General features: G+C 39.1%; 1 protein-coding gene across 3 annotated transcripts in view; it reads left to right on the top strand.

Moving 5' to 3' along the window:
* Positions 1 to 1927: 1927 nt before the first annotated feature.
* HABP4 (hyaluronan binding protein 4) overlaps positions 1928 to 21800 on the top strand; it is a 28230-nt gene continuing 8357 nt past the window's right edge. For 2 of the 3 annotated variants that reach the window (XM_054004461.1, XM_054004459.1), the window contains exons 1-5: positions 1928 to 2307; positions 12492 to 12639; positions 13422 to 13580; positions 13779 to 13847; positions 15619 to 15702. In XM_054004461.1, coding sequence (XP_053860436.1) covers positions 2016 to 2307; positions 12492 to 12639; positions 13422 to 13580; positions 13779 to 13847; positions 15619 to 15702 — 752 coding nt within the window. In that variant the 5' untranslated portion in view covers positions 1928 to 2015. The remainder of the gene's footprint in view (positions 2308 to 12491; positions 12640 to 13421; positions 13581 to 13778; positions 13848 to 15618; positions 15703 to 21800) is intronic. The other variant, XM_054004462.1, reaches the window with a different exon arrangement.

The raw sequence follows: 21800 nt of genomic DNA, 5'->3' as shown, positions 1-21800 counted from the left end.
AAATATCTAAAAAAATTTATGAATACAGTGTATGCTGAGGAAATCTAGTCTAGATGCTGCAATTGATACCAAAATGCTCCAAAAAGATCTGCAAATATTTGGTGAGATTTTTCATATGCTGTAGTGATGTGATGTTGTTAATATCTTTCTCCAGATTAGTACAGGACAATGTACCTTCCCAGTTCCTTCTTCACTCTAAAAACACATGAAGTTTTATCTTTCTACAAAATAAACCAACAATTCAGAGGAAAGGACAGTTGATCTAAGTGAACATTTCTTATAAAGTATTTTATTCCTTTATCACATTATTGAAAATTTCTTCACGAATTTTTGTTAATTATGGATAGCTACGTTTTGCAACATAAGAACTGTGCAGAAATAATAATACTTTTCCTTTGTTGACTTATATTTTTCTGCTTTTAATTTGAAACGTTGCAGAGCCTGAGAGATTTGACTCCATTACCAAGATTTTGTAAAGCTCTTTGCAAACAGATAATTGCCTGAAGTTACTGTCATTAATACCATGCAAAACAGTTTGTGATCGCTTGAATGAAATTGAAACTTGAAAGGGCACTAAGTCCAATTAAATTAGTTTTCTTCTGCAGTAAGCATGCCCTGCAAAAGGGGGCCTACATGAGAGCCAGGAGAGATGCAATGACTATGTTTGTTTTACAGTGGTGTCCACAGACTTATCAGCATCCCAAAACAAAGTGAGAACAGGGCTGTCTTTAATCCTGCCTTTTGAAACATAGCAAGAATTCTGATATTGTTTCAAGTTACTGTAATAAGGATAAGATTAATTTCCAAAGAAGGTGGCATATACAGTGAATTTATCATGATAGAGGAAGTGTTAGTTTCGCATGAACGATTGGACAGCCTCATCACAAAAATCAAGACTGCAATCGCCATTCTTTGGGCAGTTGTGGCTGAAGGGCTAAGATTTTGTTGTTACTGTGGCTGGTAAAACAGAGGCACTGATATTTCGCCCGCCCGAAATATCAGCGCCCCTCCTCTGCGGAAAAAAATGCCTTGATGAGTCTCCCGGCATGTCATTGAGACATTTTCATTTTGAGACAGCAGAAGGACTCGCAGCTGGGTGCAGAACTGCGAGCAGCTGACAAGACCCCGACAGGCGTGCTGCACTAGAATCCGTCACCATGGGCCCTTGGTGACGGCCGGGGAGCCCCATCCTGGGTTCCGCTGGACGGAGCAGCTCTCCGAGCTGAACTGTGAGTCCCGCACGCTCCGCGCAGCGCTGCCAGTGTGAGCTGGTGGCAGTGCCACCGCGCGGGACCGCGGAGCTCGCTGCCGGATGAACACCGCCGCTCTTCTCAGCAGAAGGGCGCGTTTCAGACACTTTGTGGTAACGCCAGACTACTTCATCCGAGCGTCCCGGCCACCTACAGCAGAGCTACCCTGGGGAACTCCCAGTGTAGCGAGCGCCTCTTTCGTTGGTGTCATTTGCTGGGGATGTAGGTTGTACCAAAGCAGCCGTGGCGACGCCGCTGTGACGGCACCGCATTTGAAGCGCCGCTGCCAGAGACCGTCCCCAGGCGGGGCGCGGCCGCAGCGCTGCCGGGGCGGCGGGGCGCGCCCCAGATGAATAACAGAGCGGCGCACCGCATTGGTCAGCGGGCGTGATTGACAGCTGTGGCCCTGCACGGTAATTGGCGGCAGCCAGGCACAAGGGCACGAGGGGCGGGGCAGGGCGGAGCCTGGCGCCGGGATTGGCTGATCTGTTGCTCGCCGGTCGCGCGTGCAGGCTGTGGGCGGGCTCAGCCGCGCTTATAGGCGGCGGGGACGGCGGCGGCGGCGGGTGCGCTGTGGGGCTCCATTGGCTGCTGCGGCCCGGCCGGGGCGGGGCTGCGGGAAGGTGCGGCGGGCCGCGGGTGCCGGGGCGGCGCGTGGGTCGGGCCGCCGCCGCTCTCGCCCGGCGTGCGCGTTGTTTCGGCCCCGCGCAGCAGCCTCAGGGGGCAGGGGGCGGTCGGGGGAGGCGAGGCGAGGCGGCCGCGAGGATGATGACGGGGCTGGTGGGCAGCCCGGTGGGTGCCGTCATGCAGGAGAACTTCGGGTGCTCCGTCGCCAATCGCTTCTGCCAGCTCCTGGACGACGACTCGGACCCGTTCGACGTCCTGCGCGAGGCCGAGCGCCGCCAGCAGCAGAGGAAGAAGCGCGACGAGGCGGCGGCCGTCGCCAGGAGAGCCGTGCCCGGCAGCCGGGCGGGCGGCGGCAAGAGGGAGACCCAGAAGGAGCGTAAGCAGACGGAGAGCTCCCCTGCACCCTCCCCTGCGGTGCCGCCGCGGCCAGGTACGCGGCAGCGCCCCGGCGAGGCGGGACCGGCGGCCGGTTTTGGGAAGGAGGGAAGGCGGTTCCCGGCGCTGTGGTGCCCAGTGCGGGCCCCGCGGCGTCGGTGGCTGCCGGCTCCGCGCTTCACCGACCTCTCGGCAGCCGTGGCGTGGCGGGGGTAGCGCTGTCATAGCAGGGCTGAAAAATCCTGGTTCTTGGCGGGGTCATTGTGGTGAACGCAGCTGAAAGTCCCCTCAGAGAGAGCAGTGACGCTTGGGCACGGTCCCGACGCGATGTTGTCGAGCACTCTCAGCCGAGAAGGCCTTTGAATATGTAAGTGGAAACTTCAGCAATATCCCCAAGAGACAAGTCAACTCCTACGCAGCGGCATCTACAGCTTTCATGCTGGTTTAGCAGCCCTGTTGCTGCCTTTCATTGCTTGTCACCCTGGACAGTATCCTTCAGTGTGTGAAGGTCCCAGGCGTGATTTCTTGGTACCTGTGAGTTTTCTGGCCTTTCAGTGTCTTCAGCGTTCTAACGTCTCCAGGGATCTGTACTTATTTTGCCTTGAGTTTGCATCGGTGAACCAGCCTTTGAATAAAACCTTATTTCTTGGGGTGACTCTTTAGCAGGTGTTCAGGAATGGTCAGCTGCTAGGTTTTGATGTGTAATACTGCTTGGGGAAAGAGGGAGTCAGTTGGCTTTTGTACTAAAATGTCTGTCACAGTCCTCCTCGCAGCTGGAGGCTTTGTGGGCTGTAGCTTCTTGCATTTGGAGCTGATTGCTAGTCTTAATCTGATTGTTACTACTTATCCGGTATTGAGCTTCAGGTTGCTGGATTGAGTATCTAAAGTATTTGAGAACTGGTGGATTGTTTCCAAATATTGAGAACCTTTGCACAGAAGATGTGTAAAGGGTTTGTAACTCAACCCTCTTGAGTTGTAAATTCCCATTCTCCTGCAGGAAGCAATGAAGCCTAACACAAAATCTGTTATTAAGTTGTTTTCTTCCTCTAGTAAAAGCTCCCGTTAAACTCACAGTACTTGTACTGTGTGTTTTAATGTCCTAGAAAAAGGTCTTTGAATCGAGTTTGTTGCTCCAAGTTGTTGCCAGTGCTACCAATTCTATTGCTTAGGCTTACAGTCTTACACTTTTCCCAACAACAGTTAGTTAAAGCATTTTTAGCAGTTTGTGGAGCAGAGAATCTTTCAATGCTAAATATGTGCTGGGCATTGAGCACCTCTGTAGAGGAAGATATCAACAAGTTATCACTGTCTTTATGGGCAGTTATATGAAACTAATATTTTTGAGATTTCTCTGCAGTTGAGGGACTTAGTCTCCTAAAACCAATACTCAGACTATAACAGCTTATTTTATTTAGGGGTTGCTTTACTGTGGTTGTCAATGGCAGTTGAAGGAGTCTGTTCAGTGAACAGCAAAGTCTCAAGTTCTGATGAAAAAGTTCTTAACAAGAACTGGTGGTACATACTACCATGGTAGTATGTGAAGCAGGCTGTCATGTGAGCATGGTAATATGTGAAAGCCATCCTTTATCTCCATCTTGTCTATAAGTATCTCCATTCTTGGCAATACACAGTGGCCCTGTGGTTTTGTGTCTTTGACTATTCTCTGCAACCTCAGTGTTAAGAAATCTCTTTTCTCGTACAGAGACAACAGGCATGTGCACCTTGTTTCAATTTCCTGATAATTTAAAATGGAGAAAAGACTGCTGACTATAGTACTCTTAGTGAAAGGACATTAAGATCTATTTTAAGAAGAGTGATTTCTCTTCTGTATTTAAAAACACACTTTCTTCTTTAAACATAGCATCTGTTTGGGATTTTGTGTGTTTGTCTCGGGCTTGTTAGGAAGTAAGGACTACAAAAGTACAGTGCCTAAGATGTTAAACCAGTGTGGATAGTCAAGACTTGGTCTTGACTGTGTGTTCTTCCTTTGACTGTGCTGTCTTAGTAAGTCTGCTCTGAATGGCAGAGAACCCTCTGAGTTAGGGTAGATACACAAGTGATGATGTAGCTGACAAATGTTAAGTAAGTGGCATGTTGAGAGAAAAATCCTGCGTTTTTTTGGAAGGGAGTGGGTCAGCTCTCTATTGGGGCCATACAAAGTTAGTTTGTTTGAACATAGTTTGTTCTGTATTTTATGTAAGATTCAGGGGGCTATCAGCTTGACAGTTGAGAATGACCACCCTCTAGGGAATGTCCTTGTACTCTCACTGTTTGGCATAAAGCTTCTAATAACAGATGCATTGTTAGAAAACTGCACCTTTGTTTGGGGAAATAAATAATATTGTTTAAAATTACTAAATTGTTAAACTAATTGCTTTAATTAAAAAAAAAAAAAACAACAAAACAACAATATACCAAACTTAAGACTTTGTTTCTAGACTTTCTTAGTGATTTTTCCCCCTGATTTTAGGCATAACTACCTCTAACTTCATTCTACTTATTAGTAATTAAACACCAAAAAATAGCATCTAGACCCATCTGAACAGCAGAATCAGGTTCTGGTAGTATTACAGTTGAAATGATGGAATTCATTGTATTGTACTAGTGTTCTTGGAATCATCACAGAACAGGGTTGAAACGCTATGTTAGAAGGTTGGTCTGGTCCAACCTTTTCTAGGAAAGGCAGCCTTCAAGACCTCATCTGCTACCTTGTCCAATTGCATTTTGAAAGCCTTCTTTGATGGGGGCTTAACCCTGAGAAGGTTGTTTCAACGTAAGGTAGCACCAGAAAGGAATTCTTAACAAAGATGAAATCTCTTCTTGTGCAACTTGTCCCTACTGTAGCCACTCACTTTCATGTGGCTCCTTGTGACGAGAGCCTTCATCATTGCAACCTTTCAAATACCTGGGTACTGTGATGTGGTTTATGTGACGCCTTGTCCAGGGAAGAAGAGACATAGCCCCTTCAGTCTTTTCTCATAAGGCAGACTCACCAACCTTTTAATAATCTTCACAGCCTTCTTTTGGATATTCTGCAGCCTGATCATCTTCATAACCCTACTTTGGACTCCTCCAGACTGTTTTATCTAATTGCTAGAGTACTTGCTTGTTTGGACTACAAAAAGGTTTAAGTTTCATTATTTTTGTTTTATTCTAGTATTATTTCTTAAGCATATTTAATCTGTAAAAAGGGTCTTTAGAAAGATTCAAAGCACATCTAGTCTTCTATCTTTCTATATAAGAAGTTTTACAGTAGTCAGGTTTTTTTTGTAGTATTGTGTTTTAATGTTTGAGTGGAAAGTTCAGTCACAAAGTCCAAAGGTTTTTTTTTTTTTTTAATCTTCACTGAGTTTTTCAAAGCAAGTTTTACTAAATTTCTGGACATATTTTCAATTTGAAGCAAACCTCCTGAGAGGACTTTGCCAGATAATGCAGTACTTTGACCTTTAGAATCCAAACTATTTATTATGAAATGGCACAACGGTAAGGAGACAGCTCTTTATGCTTTGTTTGTTATGGAGAAAATGGACTCCTATTTCATGGGACTCCTATTCCTATTACCAGAACGTAAACTTTTGACCTTCAAGGTGTATTTTTTCTCTTCTGCTCACTGTTGTTTTGTGATTTTTAGACTGTATTAGCTAAGGATTTGGGTAAAGGCTGATTTTTGGTATTGCAGCTTTTGTAATTACACCACTTGATGTTAACTTAGTTCATTCTTACCACAGTGACCAAACTGCATTTGCCAGCTCTTTATTCAAAAAGGCCCAGTTGCAGTGCTTGCATTACTAGTCCAGGAAAATGAAATTTGTTGATCATGCAGTAATACCCTCTGTTCTTTTGAAATCTCTAAACCTTTGTTGCTAATACTTCTAAAAGGTTTTTTTTCTTTCATGTACGTATGATGATATAACCTTCATATACAGTTCCTAAATAGTGTGCTTTTGTGTTTTTAGCTGTGGTTTTAAAATAGCATGGAAGTTTCTATGGAGTTTTATCTTAGACTGACTGTAATTTTCTTATTTTTTAATATTTTATCCTGATAGCATTCTTTCAACTACAGTGCCATAAGGATTGTCTAGAGGAAAGGTGTGGTAGGCAATTCTTTAATTCAGCATGTACTGTACAAATGAGAACAAAATGGCACAGGATAGAGTCTAACTCCATGTGTCTCTTTGGTGTGTTGCTTGCAATAGCTGAAGCTATTGTTTGAAGTTTGGTATTAGGATCACACACATTTAAAGGGGAGAAAGTGAAATTGGTTTTGGAGTCTTAATTCTTCTACTCTCTAAAATACAGCAAAATAAGTGTTTGAGTGAGGGTAAATTGCCCTTTACTATTTCCAGTTATGAAGTTTTTGTTGTAAAGGATGATTAGTTGCCTGTGTATAAGTTGTTAAAGAAGTTTATTCACCCTAGGCTTCCCACAGCTGACATCCAGTTTCTGGGGAAAAAAAAAACCTTAATAAATTTGTGGTACTGCAACAGGTACAGCTCAAGCTAGGTGTCTCACCAGAGGGACTTAGAACAAAGAAATACCTGGGATTTTTTACCCTTAAAACCTATGCACCTGTTCCTTGCACACTTCACGCACCTTGCATGCACGTCTTACTCTGATGGTGATTTTTGTTTTGGAGTCTTCTTGTTCATATTGCATTCTTTCTCTGTAGCTATCTTTATCTGGATGGGTTGCAGCTTCTGATGGTAGCCATAACTTCTAATCTTTTAGTTTGCACTAGTCTCAGAGCCTCCTTTCATTGTAGCTAAACAGTAGTACAAGACTCCTTCAGCATTTCAAGGTGAAAATTCGCAGCTTGTGGCCTAAAACTTCAGCATTTTGCTTGTGCTAAGCAAAACTATTTAGATAAAAGAATTCGGGTAACTAAACTCAGTATAAAGGAAGGACACAGTAGTCCTCCCTTTGTTTTTATTAAGCTTTCCCACTATTGTCAGAACTCATTAAGTCTTTCAAAGCATTTAACTGCTATCAATAATGTCACATATGGTGTTATTACAAGTAACAGGCATAATATCCCAAAGCTTTAACAGCAAAGTACATAGTAGAGTGGAAATAGTGACTATTTCAATTTAGGTTCTAATTTGGATTTCTGTGAAAATACCTTAATTAATACTTCAGTAATACCATTGAGTTTACTTCTTTTTTCTCTCAAAGCTTTTTTGCATTTATTTAACATACTGGGTCAACTACTGATCTCCAAGAGGCTGATCCTAGCTGTAATTGTTTGCCAAACACTAATCCTGTTGATGACAACCTTAGATGTTTGCAAGGGCTATTTCCCAACATTGTATAATATCCCAAAGAATATGGCTCATAAGCTTCAGGCCAAAATAAACCTATCTGACTACAAGTTTGAGTTTTTGGTTTTTTTTTTTTTTCATTTTGTTGGGAGTCTTTTGTATGAGCTCAAGAGCGTACTACAGGAATACTATTTGCAGAAATATTATTTTCTGCTGAAGCAAGGGACTCTCATTTTTTCCATAGCATACCCATTGCATGACACTCCAAAAGCTTATTTAGACTCAGTATAAATAGTGGCACTTGGTGGTCATGTCACCACAAGGCTGCTTTTGCTAATGCAATTAATCTGGCCTCTTGGGTCATCAGCAAGGGTTGTAGAGGTTCAGTTTCGAGCGCCTCAAAGTTTCTCACCAATGCATAGCCTCTGTGTTGTTTTCCATTTATAGTGGGTGGAGATCCATTGGTCAGCAGTGTAAGATCTAAGGTCTCTAGAGGCTGATTTTACAGATCTGTCCATAGGTGTATGGAGTGAAACACCTCATAGCAATCATGATGCAGCTCACTGTTGGAAGGAACAAATAGTAAAGTTGCTGAATTCAAAACATGGCATCCTTTTAATGTAGTAGTAATTAAATTAATGATTTTAAATTTGGGACAATGTTTGTCTATCATATTGTTTAAGAATCAGTTTTACTTTGTTACACAGACAAGTGACCTATAACTAATATTCCTTTTACAGCTTGGAATATCCTTTCTCTAGACTCCAATTCCACTTTCTCTGCCTGGATAACTTCTTTCAGTGGTTTACTTAACTGCCCTAGTCCTGCCCTAGTTCTTGGGGTCTTCAATACCCTACTGTGGCTAAAAAATTCCTCACAAATGTTTTCTTTGTTGCTTTGTTTGGTCAAGGTATCGCTAACATAGCCTTGGACCTATTTTGGGTCTACTTTGTCCTTTTGAAGTATACTGGGAAGAAGGATAGTCTTTCAAAGCTGGAAGGGGTTTCCTCCTTTTTTTTTTTTTTTTTTTTGTGGGGGGTGGTGGTTGTTGGTTTTTCTTGTTTGTTTGGTCAGTTTTGTTTTGTGGTTTTTCTTTGTTTATTTTGGTTTTATTTATGGTTTAAGCCCAAGCATCATTTCTACATTAATGCTGATTACTCCACAGCTCCATAGCTTTGTGATTGTGGCTTTCAAAAATTCTGGTATTTTTAGCTCCTTTTGTATGTTTTTGGTGATTTCACTCCTTCCCATAATGATTAGATCAATCCATTCAGGAAACAAATATATCTCTGTATCTCAGGTCTGTTAGAGGTCTCTTTTTATGCTGGGAAGTCTTCTGTCAGTGTGACCCTTCCACAAACACTCTTTTTCCATTTGCTCTTTGTAAGCAGTTACCTCTCTCAGCTTGTGAATTGCATGCCAGCTACCACTGTCACATCCTTACATTAGGAAGTGGGAGAAACAGCAAGGTTTCTACTTTAGCTTATAGTCACTGATAGCAGTTGCAAGCTGGGCTCCTTGTGGTGTTTGTCTGAAGTCAAGGCTTTCTACAAAAAAACATTTAAAATGCAAAATTTAAAAAAGGTGAGAGCACACTCTCTCACTACAAGCCAGTGAAGAGCCACAAAACCTAGAGAGATACCTCTTTCCAAGCAAAAGTCTCACTTGTTTGAGGATGGATTATGTGGATGGAAAAGGTTGCTGAGAGCTAGATAGCAACACTGGAAAGGCAGCTAGATTTTGCTGCATTGTTTTATATCCATATGTTAATATATAGATATCCAGTGTCTGGAAAACCAAGCAGTGCCGGTTATGAAAATATAAGTTATGCTTTTCCAGTAGCAAGTTCTGTGTATGTACTTATTAAAACCACTTCTCTAGAAAGTCTTCTTATCTAAGTGCTGCAGTGTTAGCAAAACTAATACTAATAATGAAGTATTATTGTGGGGAAAGTGAAAACTACTTAACTATGTTTGCTCTAAGTATGATTTAGAGTTTTAACAATATCTTGTAAAACTGAGCTTTTTTTCTTTAGCACTGTCTAGTTCTAGTACCTGGTAATTTTCCCTCTAATAATAGCTCAGCTGCTTCTTCTAGGGAAAAAGAAAGCTAGGTCTGTTGAAACACAGATCTCTGTTCTGATTCCTCAGTTTGGAAAGTAAAGTGATAGGCAGCTTAACCAACAGACTGGGCTGATGCAGTAACAATCCAGGAAAGCTGTGGTGAAGTGGAGAATAGTGGGACACATTCAGGTGAATACAGATTACAGATGTAATTTTAAGACACAGAAAAACCGCTTTAAAGAGAGACTAAACTAGGTAACTAGGAAAGAGTGATCTTCAGTTTTCAGAATTGTGTTTGCAAGGCCTCAAGCAGATGATCCACAGAACTCCAGAGCTTTTTTATTGTGCGGTTTTGAAGAAAGCTTGCATACCAGATTATGTAGACAAGCAAGCAGATAAAACTGAGGTGTATTTGGAGAGGTAGTTATTAAGCAAGCATTCAAAGTGTACCCCAGTTCTTTAAGTTATTATGTAAGTGATATACAAGGTGGCTTATGCTTTCTCTTGATTTTGTTACCTTGTTTTATTGTCCCCCAAAGAGTAGGTGGCCCTTGAACTCTGTGAATTAAACTGAGGGCATACACATCTGTGCTAGGACACACACGTAGCAGAGGATTAAAATTGTAGAGCTTATGCTGTCACTCCTGCCAAGCTCCAGTTTGGTTTGCATTTACATGCAGAGCTGAAAGTTGAGCTGTCTTTTTGAACTGATTCACAAGCAGGTCACATGAACTTCTGCCCTAAGGGTGACTTGTCCTACTAGAGAGATACAGGTGTTGCATACTGCCTTAATCCACTGCTTCATGTCTGTCAAACTAATTAAAGATGTTTTTGTGGCACTTACTACCTGTATAAAATAGTCTTTCTAGTGTTTAAAATCCGTCTGCAGTAAATGAAGCCACCTGTTAGAATCAAAGTGAAATAGCTTGGTACTCGAATAGAGCAGACAGCTCCATCCAGTACTCTCGGTTCTGCTGACATGTAATGTGCTGACATGTCTGGCAAGAAGACTTGTTTTGAAGTACTTCTAAGCAGTACTGGGTAATAAAATGAGACACTATCTTTTTAAAATGACTTCTGTGTCTTCTTTTTTGCCATTATTTTGCTAGTTTGAAGGAGCTCTTTGAATCTCAAGGTGAAATTGAGGTTAATACTAAGTATGTAGGGATGGGTGTGTCTGACTACTGCATTCTTGCCAAAGAAATCTTTTTAGAATAACTGATGGTTATGATAGCCAGTGAGAAAGGATCAAAAATAAATAACACTATAGTCTTCTATGCATTGTTCTGCATTCAGATCCAAACAAAATAACTAAAATGAGGCCAGAAATTAGTAGTAATTTTTTTCCACAGCAGGATTCCAATTTAGAATTAACATTTACATAGTTGGTAGTGTAGTTGAGATGTGTGTAGAGCAGATGTTTCCCAACAGCATGTACAGTTCTGTATCTTCTATAATTTTGCTTTGTGTTAAACTGTCCTGATTTGAAAAGCTTACTCAGAAACTGATATCAAAAGTTGTCGTTTATCCAGAGACTACATCGTAATTTGGGTAATGCAGATAATACTCAGTCTTCTAAGGGTCGAGTAACTCCAAACCTGAGAAGAGAGAATTAGTGGAAGGTATTATGTCAAGTGGTTTGTAGTGTAAAGAAAAGCAAAGCTGGAGTTCCTTCTGCACCACATATAAAACTATCTTCTCTGTACAAATATGACTCTTCTTACTGCATAACAAAAAGCTTTATTTACCATATTCACCAAGTGGACAGTTCTTTGAAACTTTCTCTTTACAAGTGGTATTAGACTTCATCCTCACCACCTAAGCTTTGATCAAAAATAATCTTATATGGGCATTTCTTTGGGGCTATGAATTAATTTGCATATTAATATTGTGACATAAAATAGCCTTTTTTCTCTCTATATTCTAGCAACAGAGGTAGCCAGGACTGTCACTTGTCCACTAACCTGAGTTCAGTAATCTGCTTGGTATTCTACAGTAGCACAGTACTTCTTGTGGAAACAGTAGCTCAGTTTTGTTTGAGACCAGTTTTCCTGTTCCTTGTTTGATTGACTTACACTGTTGGCTGAAAAAGGTGTTGGTTTAAATATAGAGGCTAGCAGACTAAATGGCTTGCTTGCTTGCTTCTGGAGGACTTGGTCCCAGATAGAGAACAGAATTTGGGAAAATGACATAAAGAACCTTAAACTTCTGCTAGATGTATACAGGTTGAGTGTAAAACTGCAATTTTTTCTATTATAATTCATAATTTCTTTCATTCTGCCCAACCCAATCCTCCTCAACCCCAACAATGGCTGAAAAAACTCTAAAAAGCTTAAGTATATTTTATCTTGGAATATGTTTGTGTTCTAGAATTAGTGGGGTTGAAGTCTTTCTACTTACTGTTTGGGTCTCTGCCAGCTGAACTCAGTGACTTTTAGTGTTGTTGAATGGTGCTTTCCTCCAGAGAACAGCAGTGTGAGGAAGTGACCCTGTGCTGGTTGTTTGACACTGTGACCATGAGCTTAGAGGACCTGGAGGTTTACACTTCTAAACTGAGCTCATCTGGCAGGAGGTGTGTTGTTTCACAATCAACACCTATCTGTTAGGGGTCTTTCTCTTTCCCTCACCTTCATTGCTTCTGCTGCTATCTTTCAATTAGTCTTTTCCATTGAAGCTTCTCCAGCTCATCCTGTACTACACTTTCATGATCCTGTACTACACTCATGAAAACATGAGAGAAAGTTTTTGTTCTTCTTTTCTGGGACTTGTGAGCAACAGTGTCTGGCAACATTAGCTGTAAGGACTTCTAATGTTTTGGTGGACTCAGGTTTGGACATGTAGCCAACTCAGTCAGTAGTTTGGTAACTGCAATTGTGTTACTGTTGAGCTGTCAGTAATCCCTGCGTATGTTTGTGTAGGCCCAAAGCGAGTACCCAGGCAGGGAGAAGAACAAGGGTTCAGTAACAGAGGCACAGAGGGGAAACAGGACAAAACTGAATGGAGACCATCTTTCAGGGAATACCGTCCCTATGGAGCACAAAGACAAGTGGAATTCTCAGTGGAACGGTATGTACCCTGCAGAGAGAACTAAGGTTCCTCATGGATGATCTGTGCATTGTTAGTGTGCAGGTTTTTTGCAGGACTACTTACTTCATGCCTGTCAGAGTTGTAGTTTCAGCTTCCTTGGGGGTTGAATTGGTACATTTTTGTTGAATGTTAGAAATAAAAGGCAAAACTGAAAAATGTAAAGATCTGTACCCCCTAGTCAGCAGCGTATTTATAATGTTATTTTCTGAGCTCACATATCAAGCTTTGCAGAACATGTAGGAGGTTGCAAACTGGAACTTACTGCTTGGACAGTGAATGCATATTATTTTTGCTTTCTTCCTGAATACTAGAAGATTCCACCTAAACCCTTAATGCTTCAGAATATGGCTGTTCTTATTTTATACCACAATAATTGATATTTAACAAGTTGTCTGAAATTTTTAGCAGTTGCATATAAATATGGGTTTAGATGATGGAGATATTGCATGATGAAGTTATGAAGGTTTGACAGTTTTATGTTTTCTTTAGTTTCTGTAATGTTTTCAGTGTTAATGACTGCTGTTCTTTCTGTTTCTGTGTGCTGTAATAATTCCTCCAGAGTTCAGTTTATGTCCATTTTCAATAACAAAACCAAAACAAGCTGTAGCGTGTGCTGTATAAAGATACACTCTATAAATTGTGTGCTGTAACTGTTATATACTGGTGTGTCCCATAGCTGCACAAACATGACAATATGAATTTTTTTCTTCTTGTTAACTGTTCTATAAAAACAAAAGTCTGACTAATTACCTTCTTCTTAGACCAGTGGAAAGATTAGACTATGAAAGACCAATAAGAGGCCGTGGTGGGGGAAGAGGCAGAATGAGAGGTAGAGGAAGAGGTGGTGGATTAAATGGAAGTTTTGATGGGTTTGACCAAAGAAGACGAAAACCTGAAAGACAGAGTGGGAATGATAAAACGTAAGTGTTCTGTGTGCTGTTTCTTACTTGGTATACAAGTAAATAATTGTGTCAGCACTTCAGTACTGTCTTTTAGTATTCTGTTCCCTTCCATATTCAGGTTGGCTGGCAAAACATCAATACTGGTTTTAGTTTGAGGTCATAAAAAAAAAAAAAGGAAAAATCCTCTTAAACTCATGGAATTGTTTTCCTCTCTAGAGTTGTGAAAGCAGATGACATAAAGGATGGTCATGGAGCTCGCAACTGCAGAACAATGATTGATCTGAGGTATGTCATATACTTGTGCCCATCATAGATGATAATTTTCTGTGGCCTATGTTAGATCATAATTTTCATCAGTTTCATGTGCATTTTGAACTTTATAAGCATCACTTTCTATTATTGTAATTAATGTAATTTTACATTTTTTAACTTGACTCCTTCATGATGGTAAGATTAAATTGAAGCAAAGGCATGATGATGTTCGTTCACTTAAGACAGTCAGAATCTTTTGACTGGAGCTGAGTTGTCTTTTAGTGGAAATAAGTTATTACTTTTCTCAATAGTCAAGTAAATGGGACTTTGGTATTTAATGGAATTGCTCCAAAATGCTATTCTAAGATTAAAACTCTGTTACTGGGCTTACTCTTTTCTGGAGTTTTATGGATAATTTCTAAATTGCAAAACTGTAGTATATTTCAGTGTGGTTCTGAAGGTAATATTGTGTTGGCTGTACTATGGAAGTACATTTTAAAGTGCTAGAAAAATCAGTAGCGTAATGTGATTAATGGCCACTTTGAGGTAGAAAAAAAAACATGACTTTTCCATTCCAGTTCTGTATATCTCTTAGTGGTACTGATTTCTGTTCAGATTTGTAAAACTTCACTGATTATGTTGGCATTTGTCAATTCTTTCTATCTAGCAATACATTGCTCTTTCCAGTAGCTTTTGTTCTCATATACATCTAGAACTCTTTAATTGAAGGCTGATAACGGATGGAGAAAAAGCAGTGCCTTGAATTTGCAGCAAATAAATTTGGCTACATACACATCCATTGACAAAATTGTTTTAAAAATAAAATTTTATTTAAAAATCTAATTTTAAAACTTAATGGATTCAGACAATCATGCTAAAAGTTTGAAAAATATAACCTTGATGTGTAATAATTTTTGAGTCTTGATATTCCAAATTTTTCTGAAAGATTGTATTAAATTCTCTCCCTCCTACAGAATTTCATATTAAGAGTAGGTTTGTTAGGTACCCTGGCTTTTCAAAGGATAAGCTAGGTTAACACTGTTCTGAACTGATAGTACAAAACTAGCTAGCAGAAAACTATCTTCTGTAGGATATTGGGGAAGGCTTCATAAACTTACAAGGTATTTATTGGCCCTTACGGATTTTCTTCCTAGTTAAGGTTTGGTTTTTTTTGGTTTTTTTTTTCAGTTCAATAGCACCAGAACTTAGACCAATGTTTTCCTGTGATGTGGTAGAAGTGACATAAAATTAAAGCTCTCTGAACCATTCTAAAAGCATACCTGTGTCCTAATTGTGCTAATAATACATTGAATCTAAAAAGTGTTAATTTTAAATATGTATGCCTACCACTGGAATGAAAATAAGTTCCTGCTGTCATTTGACAGTGAATTAAAGTCCTTGTTACAGAAAATACAAACTTTAATTCTTTAAAAGAAGCAAAAAGGCAACCCCAAATGTCAGTGGTATACTGACAACTAATACTAATCATGGTTAGTATTCATGATTAAATTATTTCATCTTCATACATGCTTTTATTTTTTAAAAATGAAATAGGTTTTTTCCCAATATTCCCAAAATATGCTCATTATGTTAGTTGCTCAACTAGTTGCTTAGTATATCATTCTGCTTATGATCAAAGACTTTTCTCCTTTTTCTCCTTTTTTTTTTTTTTTTCCCTCCTTACCAAGGAATTCTGGTAAAAGAAGTAATGTATTGATTTGGTTTTTTTCCAGTGTGACTCATGAAGACTGTGGTTTTCTTTTGGTATTTGTCTGTGTTTTGTTTGGTTTGCTTACTATTTTAGTGGGAACGAACAGTCTGCATCTGTGGAGGAGACCATGGGAACTCTTGAACAGCCAGGGACATCTGAAGGAGAACCTCTGAGCAAGTACAGTCAGACAAATATTTTCTTTCTAAATGCAAAGGAAACAATTAACTCTTACTGATGTACTTGTATTGAGAGGCACACTTGAAATGTGAACGGTGAAGTTTTGCTAGTGTATGTATTTAAAAATAGAAAAGCTTTGTTTTGTATTTGTGAGTATGGAAAATATGTCCCTAATTCTGACTAAAGCTTGATTTATACAGTTGGAGATTGCATTTAATTGCACAGATGCTTAACTTTGTAGGATTTGGTGATAATTTAAGGGGGAGCTACATATTACGTTTTACCTTTTTAAGTTGTCTAATTTGTAGCAACTACCATGCTTTTTTATGTTCTCTGACAACTACCATGCTTTTTGATGTTCTCTGGGTATTCGAGGTGCCCATGCAATTGTACAAACACATTTAAAATGCTATTCTAAGCATTTTAAGTTCTGAGCTATTCTGAGCTATTCTAAGTTTGTATTCACCAATCAGTAATATCATGCAGATATCATCTATTTGTGAAGAGGCCATGTTAGAACTTGGAAAAATTTTCTGAAAATGCAGTGAGACTTAGAGTAGAGAAACTGAGAGAGAAATGTGCCTGTTGTCTTCTGGCTTTCATTCTAATCAGTGTCACAACAAATAAATGAACACTGGCTTAAGAAAAATAACTGGACAGTCTTGTCTAAGTAAGAGATTTCAAGAATATTTAAATAGCATGTTGTGCATATCTCCTAATTAGTGAAAGATGGTCAGTGCAGTATGTCAACCTCTTCTGTTGCTGTGAAGCCTTGTTTACTTCATAGAGCAGCTCCAGATGTTAGTGATATGGGTTCATTTATTAATTATAAAGCTAACTAGACTACAAAACCTGTTTTATATGTTCAGGTTGTTTAACCATGTAAGAAGTTCAGTTGATATAACTTCAATTCTTTTAATTTTAAAGTTTTAAGTTTTAATATATAGCTAGAGGTGTATACACATGGGGAAATCTGTCTTTGAATGACTTATGACTGAAAAAATGTTTCTGGGCTAACTTAAATTAGATGGGTAGTGTAGGTACACTGGCAAAAATGCACTGTATTAGCTAAATATGAAAACAGTGACTCAGCTTTTTAAAAATTTTGGTTTTGTCAGTTGCTGGTACCTTTGCTTGTTTCATGCCTGTACTTGTTTATACTTCAATTTAAGCTCTTTGTAGATATGTCCCTATATATGTTCACTGTAGAGCTTAAGGCATGAGAAGTGTATACAGTGGAAAAGGCCTCTGGCAGAATTTGCCAGTTATCTTTAACTCTTTCATCTTAGAGATGACTAGGTATTCAGCCAGACTGGGAGCCTTCCTGGAGATTTTACTCCCGTTTGTATTTTTTTTTTTAAAGAAATTAATTTAGGCATAGTCCACTGAAACTCAAATTATTCAAAAAAGCAGGTAACCTACAAGTACAAAATTCTGCACTGTGTACTCCTTTTAGGGCAATAAATACTGTCCTGAAGGCTTACAAATCTGTATACAAAACATAAGTTACATAAATGTCCCTGCACTTACCTTTTGCAGGGATGTCAGCTTGGTGGCCCTATGTATTTTAAAACGGGAGACCTTGTGTGAATAGTGCCTAGGTCATTAGGCATGGTTGTATGGCATACACCTTAACAAGATGGAATTGTTGTTGTTTTAATGTTTAAAAGCAAAAGCTGGTAGGATATGGTGTTCAGGCTTCAGGATGTATTTAAAGGTCTTACATGCTTAGGTTGTCCCTGCTATCCAGATAACACAAATTAGGTTACTTTCTGCTTTTGCAACAGCCTCAGTATTATACAGGATTGTGTGTTTGCTTGGACTGCTGCTAGGGTCATTCTCATTTTGATACTACAATGCAGTGCCTGCAAGGAAACCATTTCTTTTTTACTGCTTTATTGCAGTTGTGTGCTTGCATTGAGAAAGAGATGGAAGAGTTGGGTTTGTTTCATCTCTCATTCTCTTTCTAGTCTTAAGTGTTTCCATTTAAAATTACAAGTAAAAAAAGGTATCCTTGGAAGTTGGGAATAACCTGTCTGCATGAAGATGGTGTGTAGCTTTCTGATGTGGTACTGGCTAATTTCTGTGCAACTCTGGAAAAGAGGTTCTGTGGGCTTCTGGGACTTATGTGGTCTTGTCTTTAGAACTCTGTTTTGCCATTCCTGAGCTTTTATTTGCAGAGTATGGCAGGATAAGAGTTTCTTTAATGCTTGTATAAGTCAAGGTGTTTTTTCCCATATCCTCAAATCTTCTTGAGTGTATCAACAATGTTTATCTCCTGTTATATCATCCCAAACTGCATGCTCATATAGGGCTTTTTTTTGCTGCAAAAGCAAAACCTAACCTCAACCCTCCATAGGTAGTGGAGAAGTATATTTCCACACAACTGCTTTTGGTTGAACTTTTCTTCATATTTCAAACAATGTAACACACTTGTGTTGACTAATTCAAATTAGGTTTTTTTGTTTTATTCAGTACAACACATGGGCTAATAAATTCCTGTTCCTAAAGGTATTTTCAGATCTTGTATTTAATCTTGTGGGGTTTTCTTACATTTTTTCTCACATGATAGTTTTCCTTTTTGGTGGAGCTATGTATCATATTGGTTATGTAATAGGAAGCTTTAACAATTTATCTTCAAGTTGTTTTAGCTCATTTGTTTATTTATTTTGTTGTTGTTTATTTTTTGTTGTTGTTACTGGTGGCATAAAGCTATTCATAGATCAGGCCAGAGCTTCATAAGTATTTGATTCAGTGTTTTTCTTCCATAGTAAGTTTGTACAATTGTTGTTTGGTCTTACCTTATTTAACTTTAAATTTTTCTATAGATGGTGATAATGCTCTTGTGGGAAAGCTTCTTGTCATTGACTTCTTGATAAAAGCTGGCTAAACATTTGCTTTGTGCGGCTGAATAATACAAAAACTGATCTGAGACGTGTCATTATTTTTAATATTAAAATAATAGCTGAATAGCTGAGCTAAATGCCATTCCTTTCCATTTGCCTTCCTTCTTCTAAAAAGAAAAGGTATTTTGTTTTACTGTATGCACTGTAATGAAGGCATAGTTAAAGGGTTATTGTCATCCACTGGAGACACTGAAGAAGTAGGAACCATTACTGAAGGCTCTCATTTAGTGATTTGGTAGGACTTGCATTGTGTATTCAGTTTGTTCATGTCCAGAGGTTGTGCTTAGTTGTCTGGCATTGTTTTGTAAGCATGACTGCTGTGTGCCAAGGAGCTTATTAATTTGATTAATGAAAACGCACACCAAGCAATTACTAAAAATGTATAATGTTAGAAGGTAGAAAGTAATGCACAGAATGCACTTCCATGCTGGCTTGGTGCCCAAAATACCTTGCTGCAATTAAGTTTCTGTCCAAAAATGTGATATGCAGGTTTTAGTTGCTGTGCTTCACTCATAGGTGTTTCCCCTTGGGATTCTTGACATCCTAAAACAAATTTGTACTGCTAATAACCTAGCAATTAAAACCATCCCTTGGAGTAAAAACCAAAACCGTACTTTGCAGTTGAAAAAACCAAATATTTACAGTGTAAATCTGCAAGTATTTCCTTTGGAACTGGCAAGTGGATGTTTTTGATGTATGTGTACTTTTCAAAGCAATAGCTCTGTTTGCTTTTTGTGAGATCAAGTTGCTGTGTGGTCAAATGTCCTCATGTTATCTTATGATCATAGCAATTTAGACCTGAAAGGGGTCTTTTGGGCCCAAGGCATGACCAATTTTAATTGTTGCTTCTGATACCTGTCTGATTTTAATGTACTCTGCTAATGGAGATTTCAATGTCCCCTGATGGTCTTTCTAATACTTAGAAAAAATAGAAGCTGCTATGTTAGGTTTTTTTCTCTTGGATGTCTTGTCTTAATGTCATGGATATGCAAAATTCTTTTAGCATTATGTATATTTCCTTTGCACATATTTAAAGGCTTCCCATTGTACATGTTCTAGACTTTAGTCTTACAGTGCTGTTGTGGACTTCTCGCCTGTTCCCATGTAGGAGACATTATTCAGTAGAGATCTTGTTCCACCCTACCAGCAGTAATATCTGATCCAAACAAAACTGTTCATGTGGGTCCTTATCATACATACTATGTTGTTGAAGAAGGAACAGATACTTGAGTGCAGTGCTCCTGCACAATCCAGGGAGTTGAGGTTCCTCCTTCAGAGCTTCTGTCTTGTTAGTGGTTCTTTCTGTGTTTGGGTGGCTGATACTTTTGCCCGAGTGTACATATTTCTAGTTGTTCTTGGGACTTTCTGGTGACGGTTGTTTTGGTTGCTTGTTTACAAGTCACTGGGTTGCTTTAGGATCTCCTACCACTGAATTAGAAGCCATTCAGTATTCTTGAATACTTGCACTATTGCCCTTCTTTTGTGCAATCTTTGTGCCACAGAAAATGCAGTAAGCATTATTTTACACTGTTAAACTCCCATTCACATTCTTGGTTTTCTTTTGCAAATTGAAATATTGTTAGCTAGTTCTCAAGTACTTCTTCCTATCAGTTCTGCATCTCTTGCCAAGGACTGAAACATTATCTCTGTAATGTGGTGATAAGTTCATGGGAGAGGAGGAAAAAAGACTTCCTAAAGTTCAGATATGCAATTTACTGAGATAGTGGCTTAGGAAAAAATTAAATCAGTTTAATAGAGACACTTCTATTAGTTATGTTTCTCTTTAATTCCTCTGAGTGTTTACTACTAATCTTTTTTTTTTCTAACTTATTCCCAAAACTGAAGGTTCAGATAATTGATCAAAATTTACTTGGCTTCTTACTCTTGAGGACAACAAATTGAAATATTTTTGGTGCTATATGTTCTTAGTGCTTTTACAGATGCAACAGTATCTGTTGGAGTTTTTCCAGAAGTAGCTGCTTCTTTCACCAGTATCCTTTTCATGTAACTCAGTAAACTATTTTTTTCCCTAATAGTCCTTCTAATACAGTTTCAGATAATAATAAGCAGGGAACTACAGACTGCTTACCAGTCTTTTAACCTTGAATTTCTGGTTGATAAAGCTGGAAATTTCAAAACAACAGGGCATAAAGGCATGTCAGAGGGGCAGGCATGTAGTGCAGGACTTCTGTATTTGTTACTCTACTGTGAAGTGAATTTAGAACTGTGTTAATCCTAGAACTAAAATTAAGGGCTGTTTTAGTGTTCAGTTCTGCTTCTCCCATTCATATGCTGGGTGGTTAGAAAAATGCTGTCTAATTTTGACTGGCAAGAAATGAATGCTTTGCTACAGAATCAGGTAAGAAGGAGGACCAGGCCTGTTCCCATATTGGCTAGTTCTGTAATGTACAGTCCCAAAAAATGTGTGTATTCCAATGGGTTGCTTGTACAACTTTAAAAACAAAATACACACAGTCACTGATTGTCATTTGACTCTGCGTCTTTCCAACTTGCACCTAATAAAGTGTATATTTACACTGGGGAAATCATAATTATTTGGTAGGACTGTGGAACTGTGATTGAATGAGGAAAACCAAATCCATCTTCTCCCATGAGACAGGTTCTAATGAAGGGGCTTTCCAGAAAAGTCATTGTTAGGGAAATACTTAATCAAGTCCAACTGCTATTGTAAAACATGACAGTTTTCTATGTAAGGAGAAACGGTTTCTCAAACGTCTTGGAGTAATCAGTGAGGGCTTTCCTATACAAGTCATGGTATTTGACTTGTTTATGTAGCAGACAGTTACGGTGATGTAGGAAGTTTTGCTCCCTGGATGTGATGCTGGTTAGTAGGTAATAGCTTTCTGTAGGTATCATTAGATGTACACCTGTAGTATTGTAAAAGCTGCTGTCCTGGGAAGCCTTTCGTGATCAGTAGCAGAAAAGTGGCAGAAGAGTACTCAAGCATGATCAGTGGAAGAGAAGGTTTTTTTTGCTTATGTATCTTGTCTTATCTCTGTGTGTCTTACAGACATAAAACCTTCTGTCTTTACAGTTCAAAAATATGCAAGGCAGCCTCTGATGTATTCCATATGTTTTTCTAGAACATATCATTATTGTACTTAGTGATAAGTTATAATTTGACTAGGATTGATCTGGTTTTGCCAAGTGATAAATACTGTCTACTTGTCA

Source organism: Vidua macroura, chromosome Z (genome assembly GCF_024509145.1).
Source record: "Vidua macroura isolate BioBank_ID:100142 chromosome Z, ASM2450914v1, whole genome shotgun sequence".
In the NCBI taxonomy this organism is placed as follows: domain Eukaryota; kingdom Metazoa; phylum Chordata; class Aves; order Passeriformes; family Viduidae; genus Vidua; species Vidua macroura.
The sequence above is the reverse complement of the archived record's forward strand: the minus strand, read 5'-3'. Positions and strand labels throughout refer to the sequence as shown.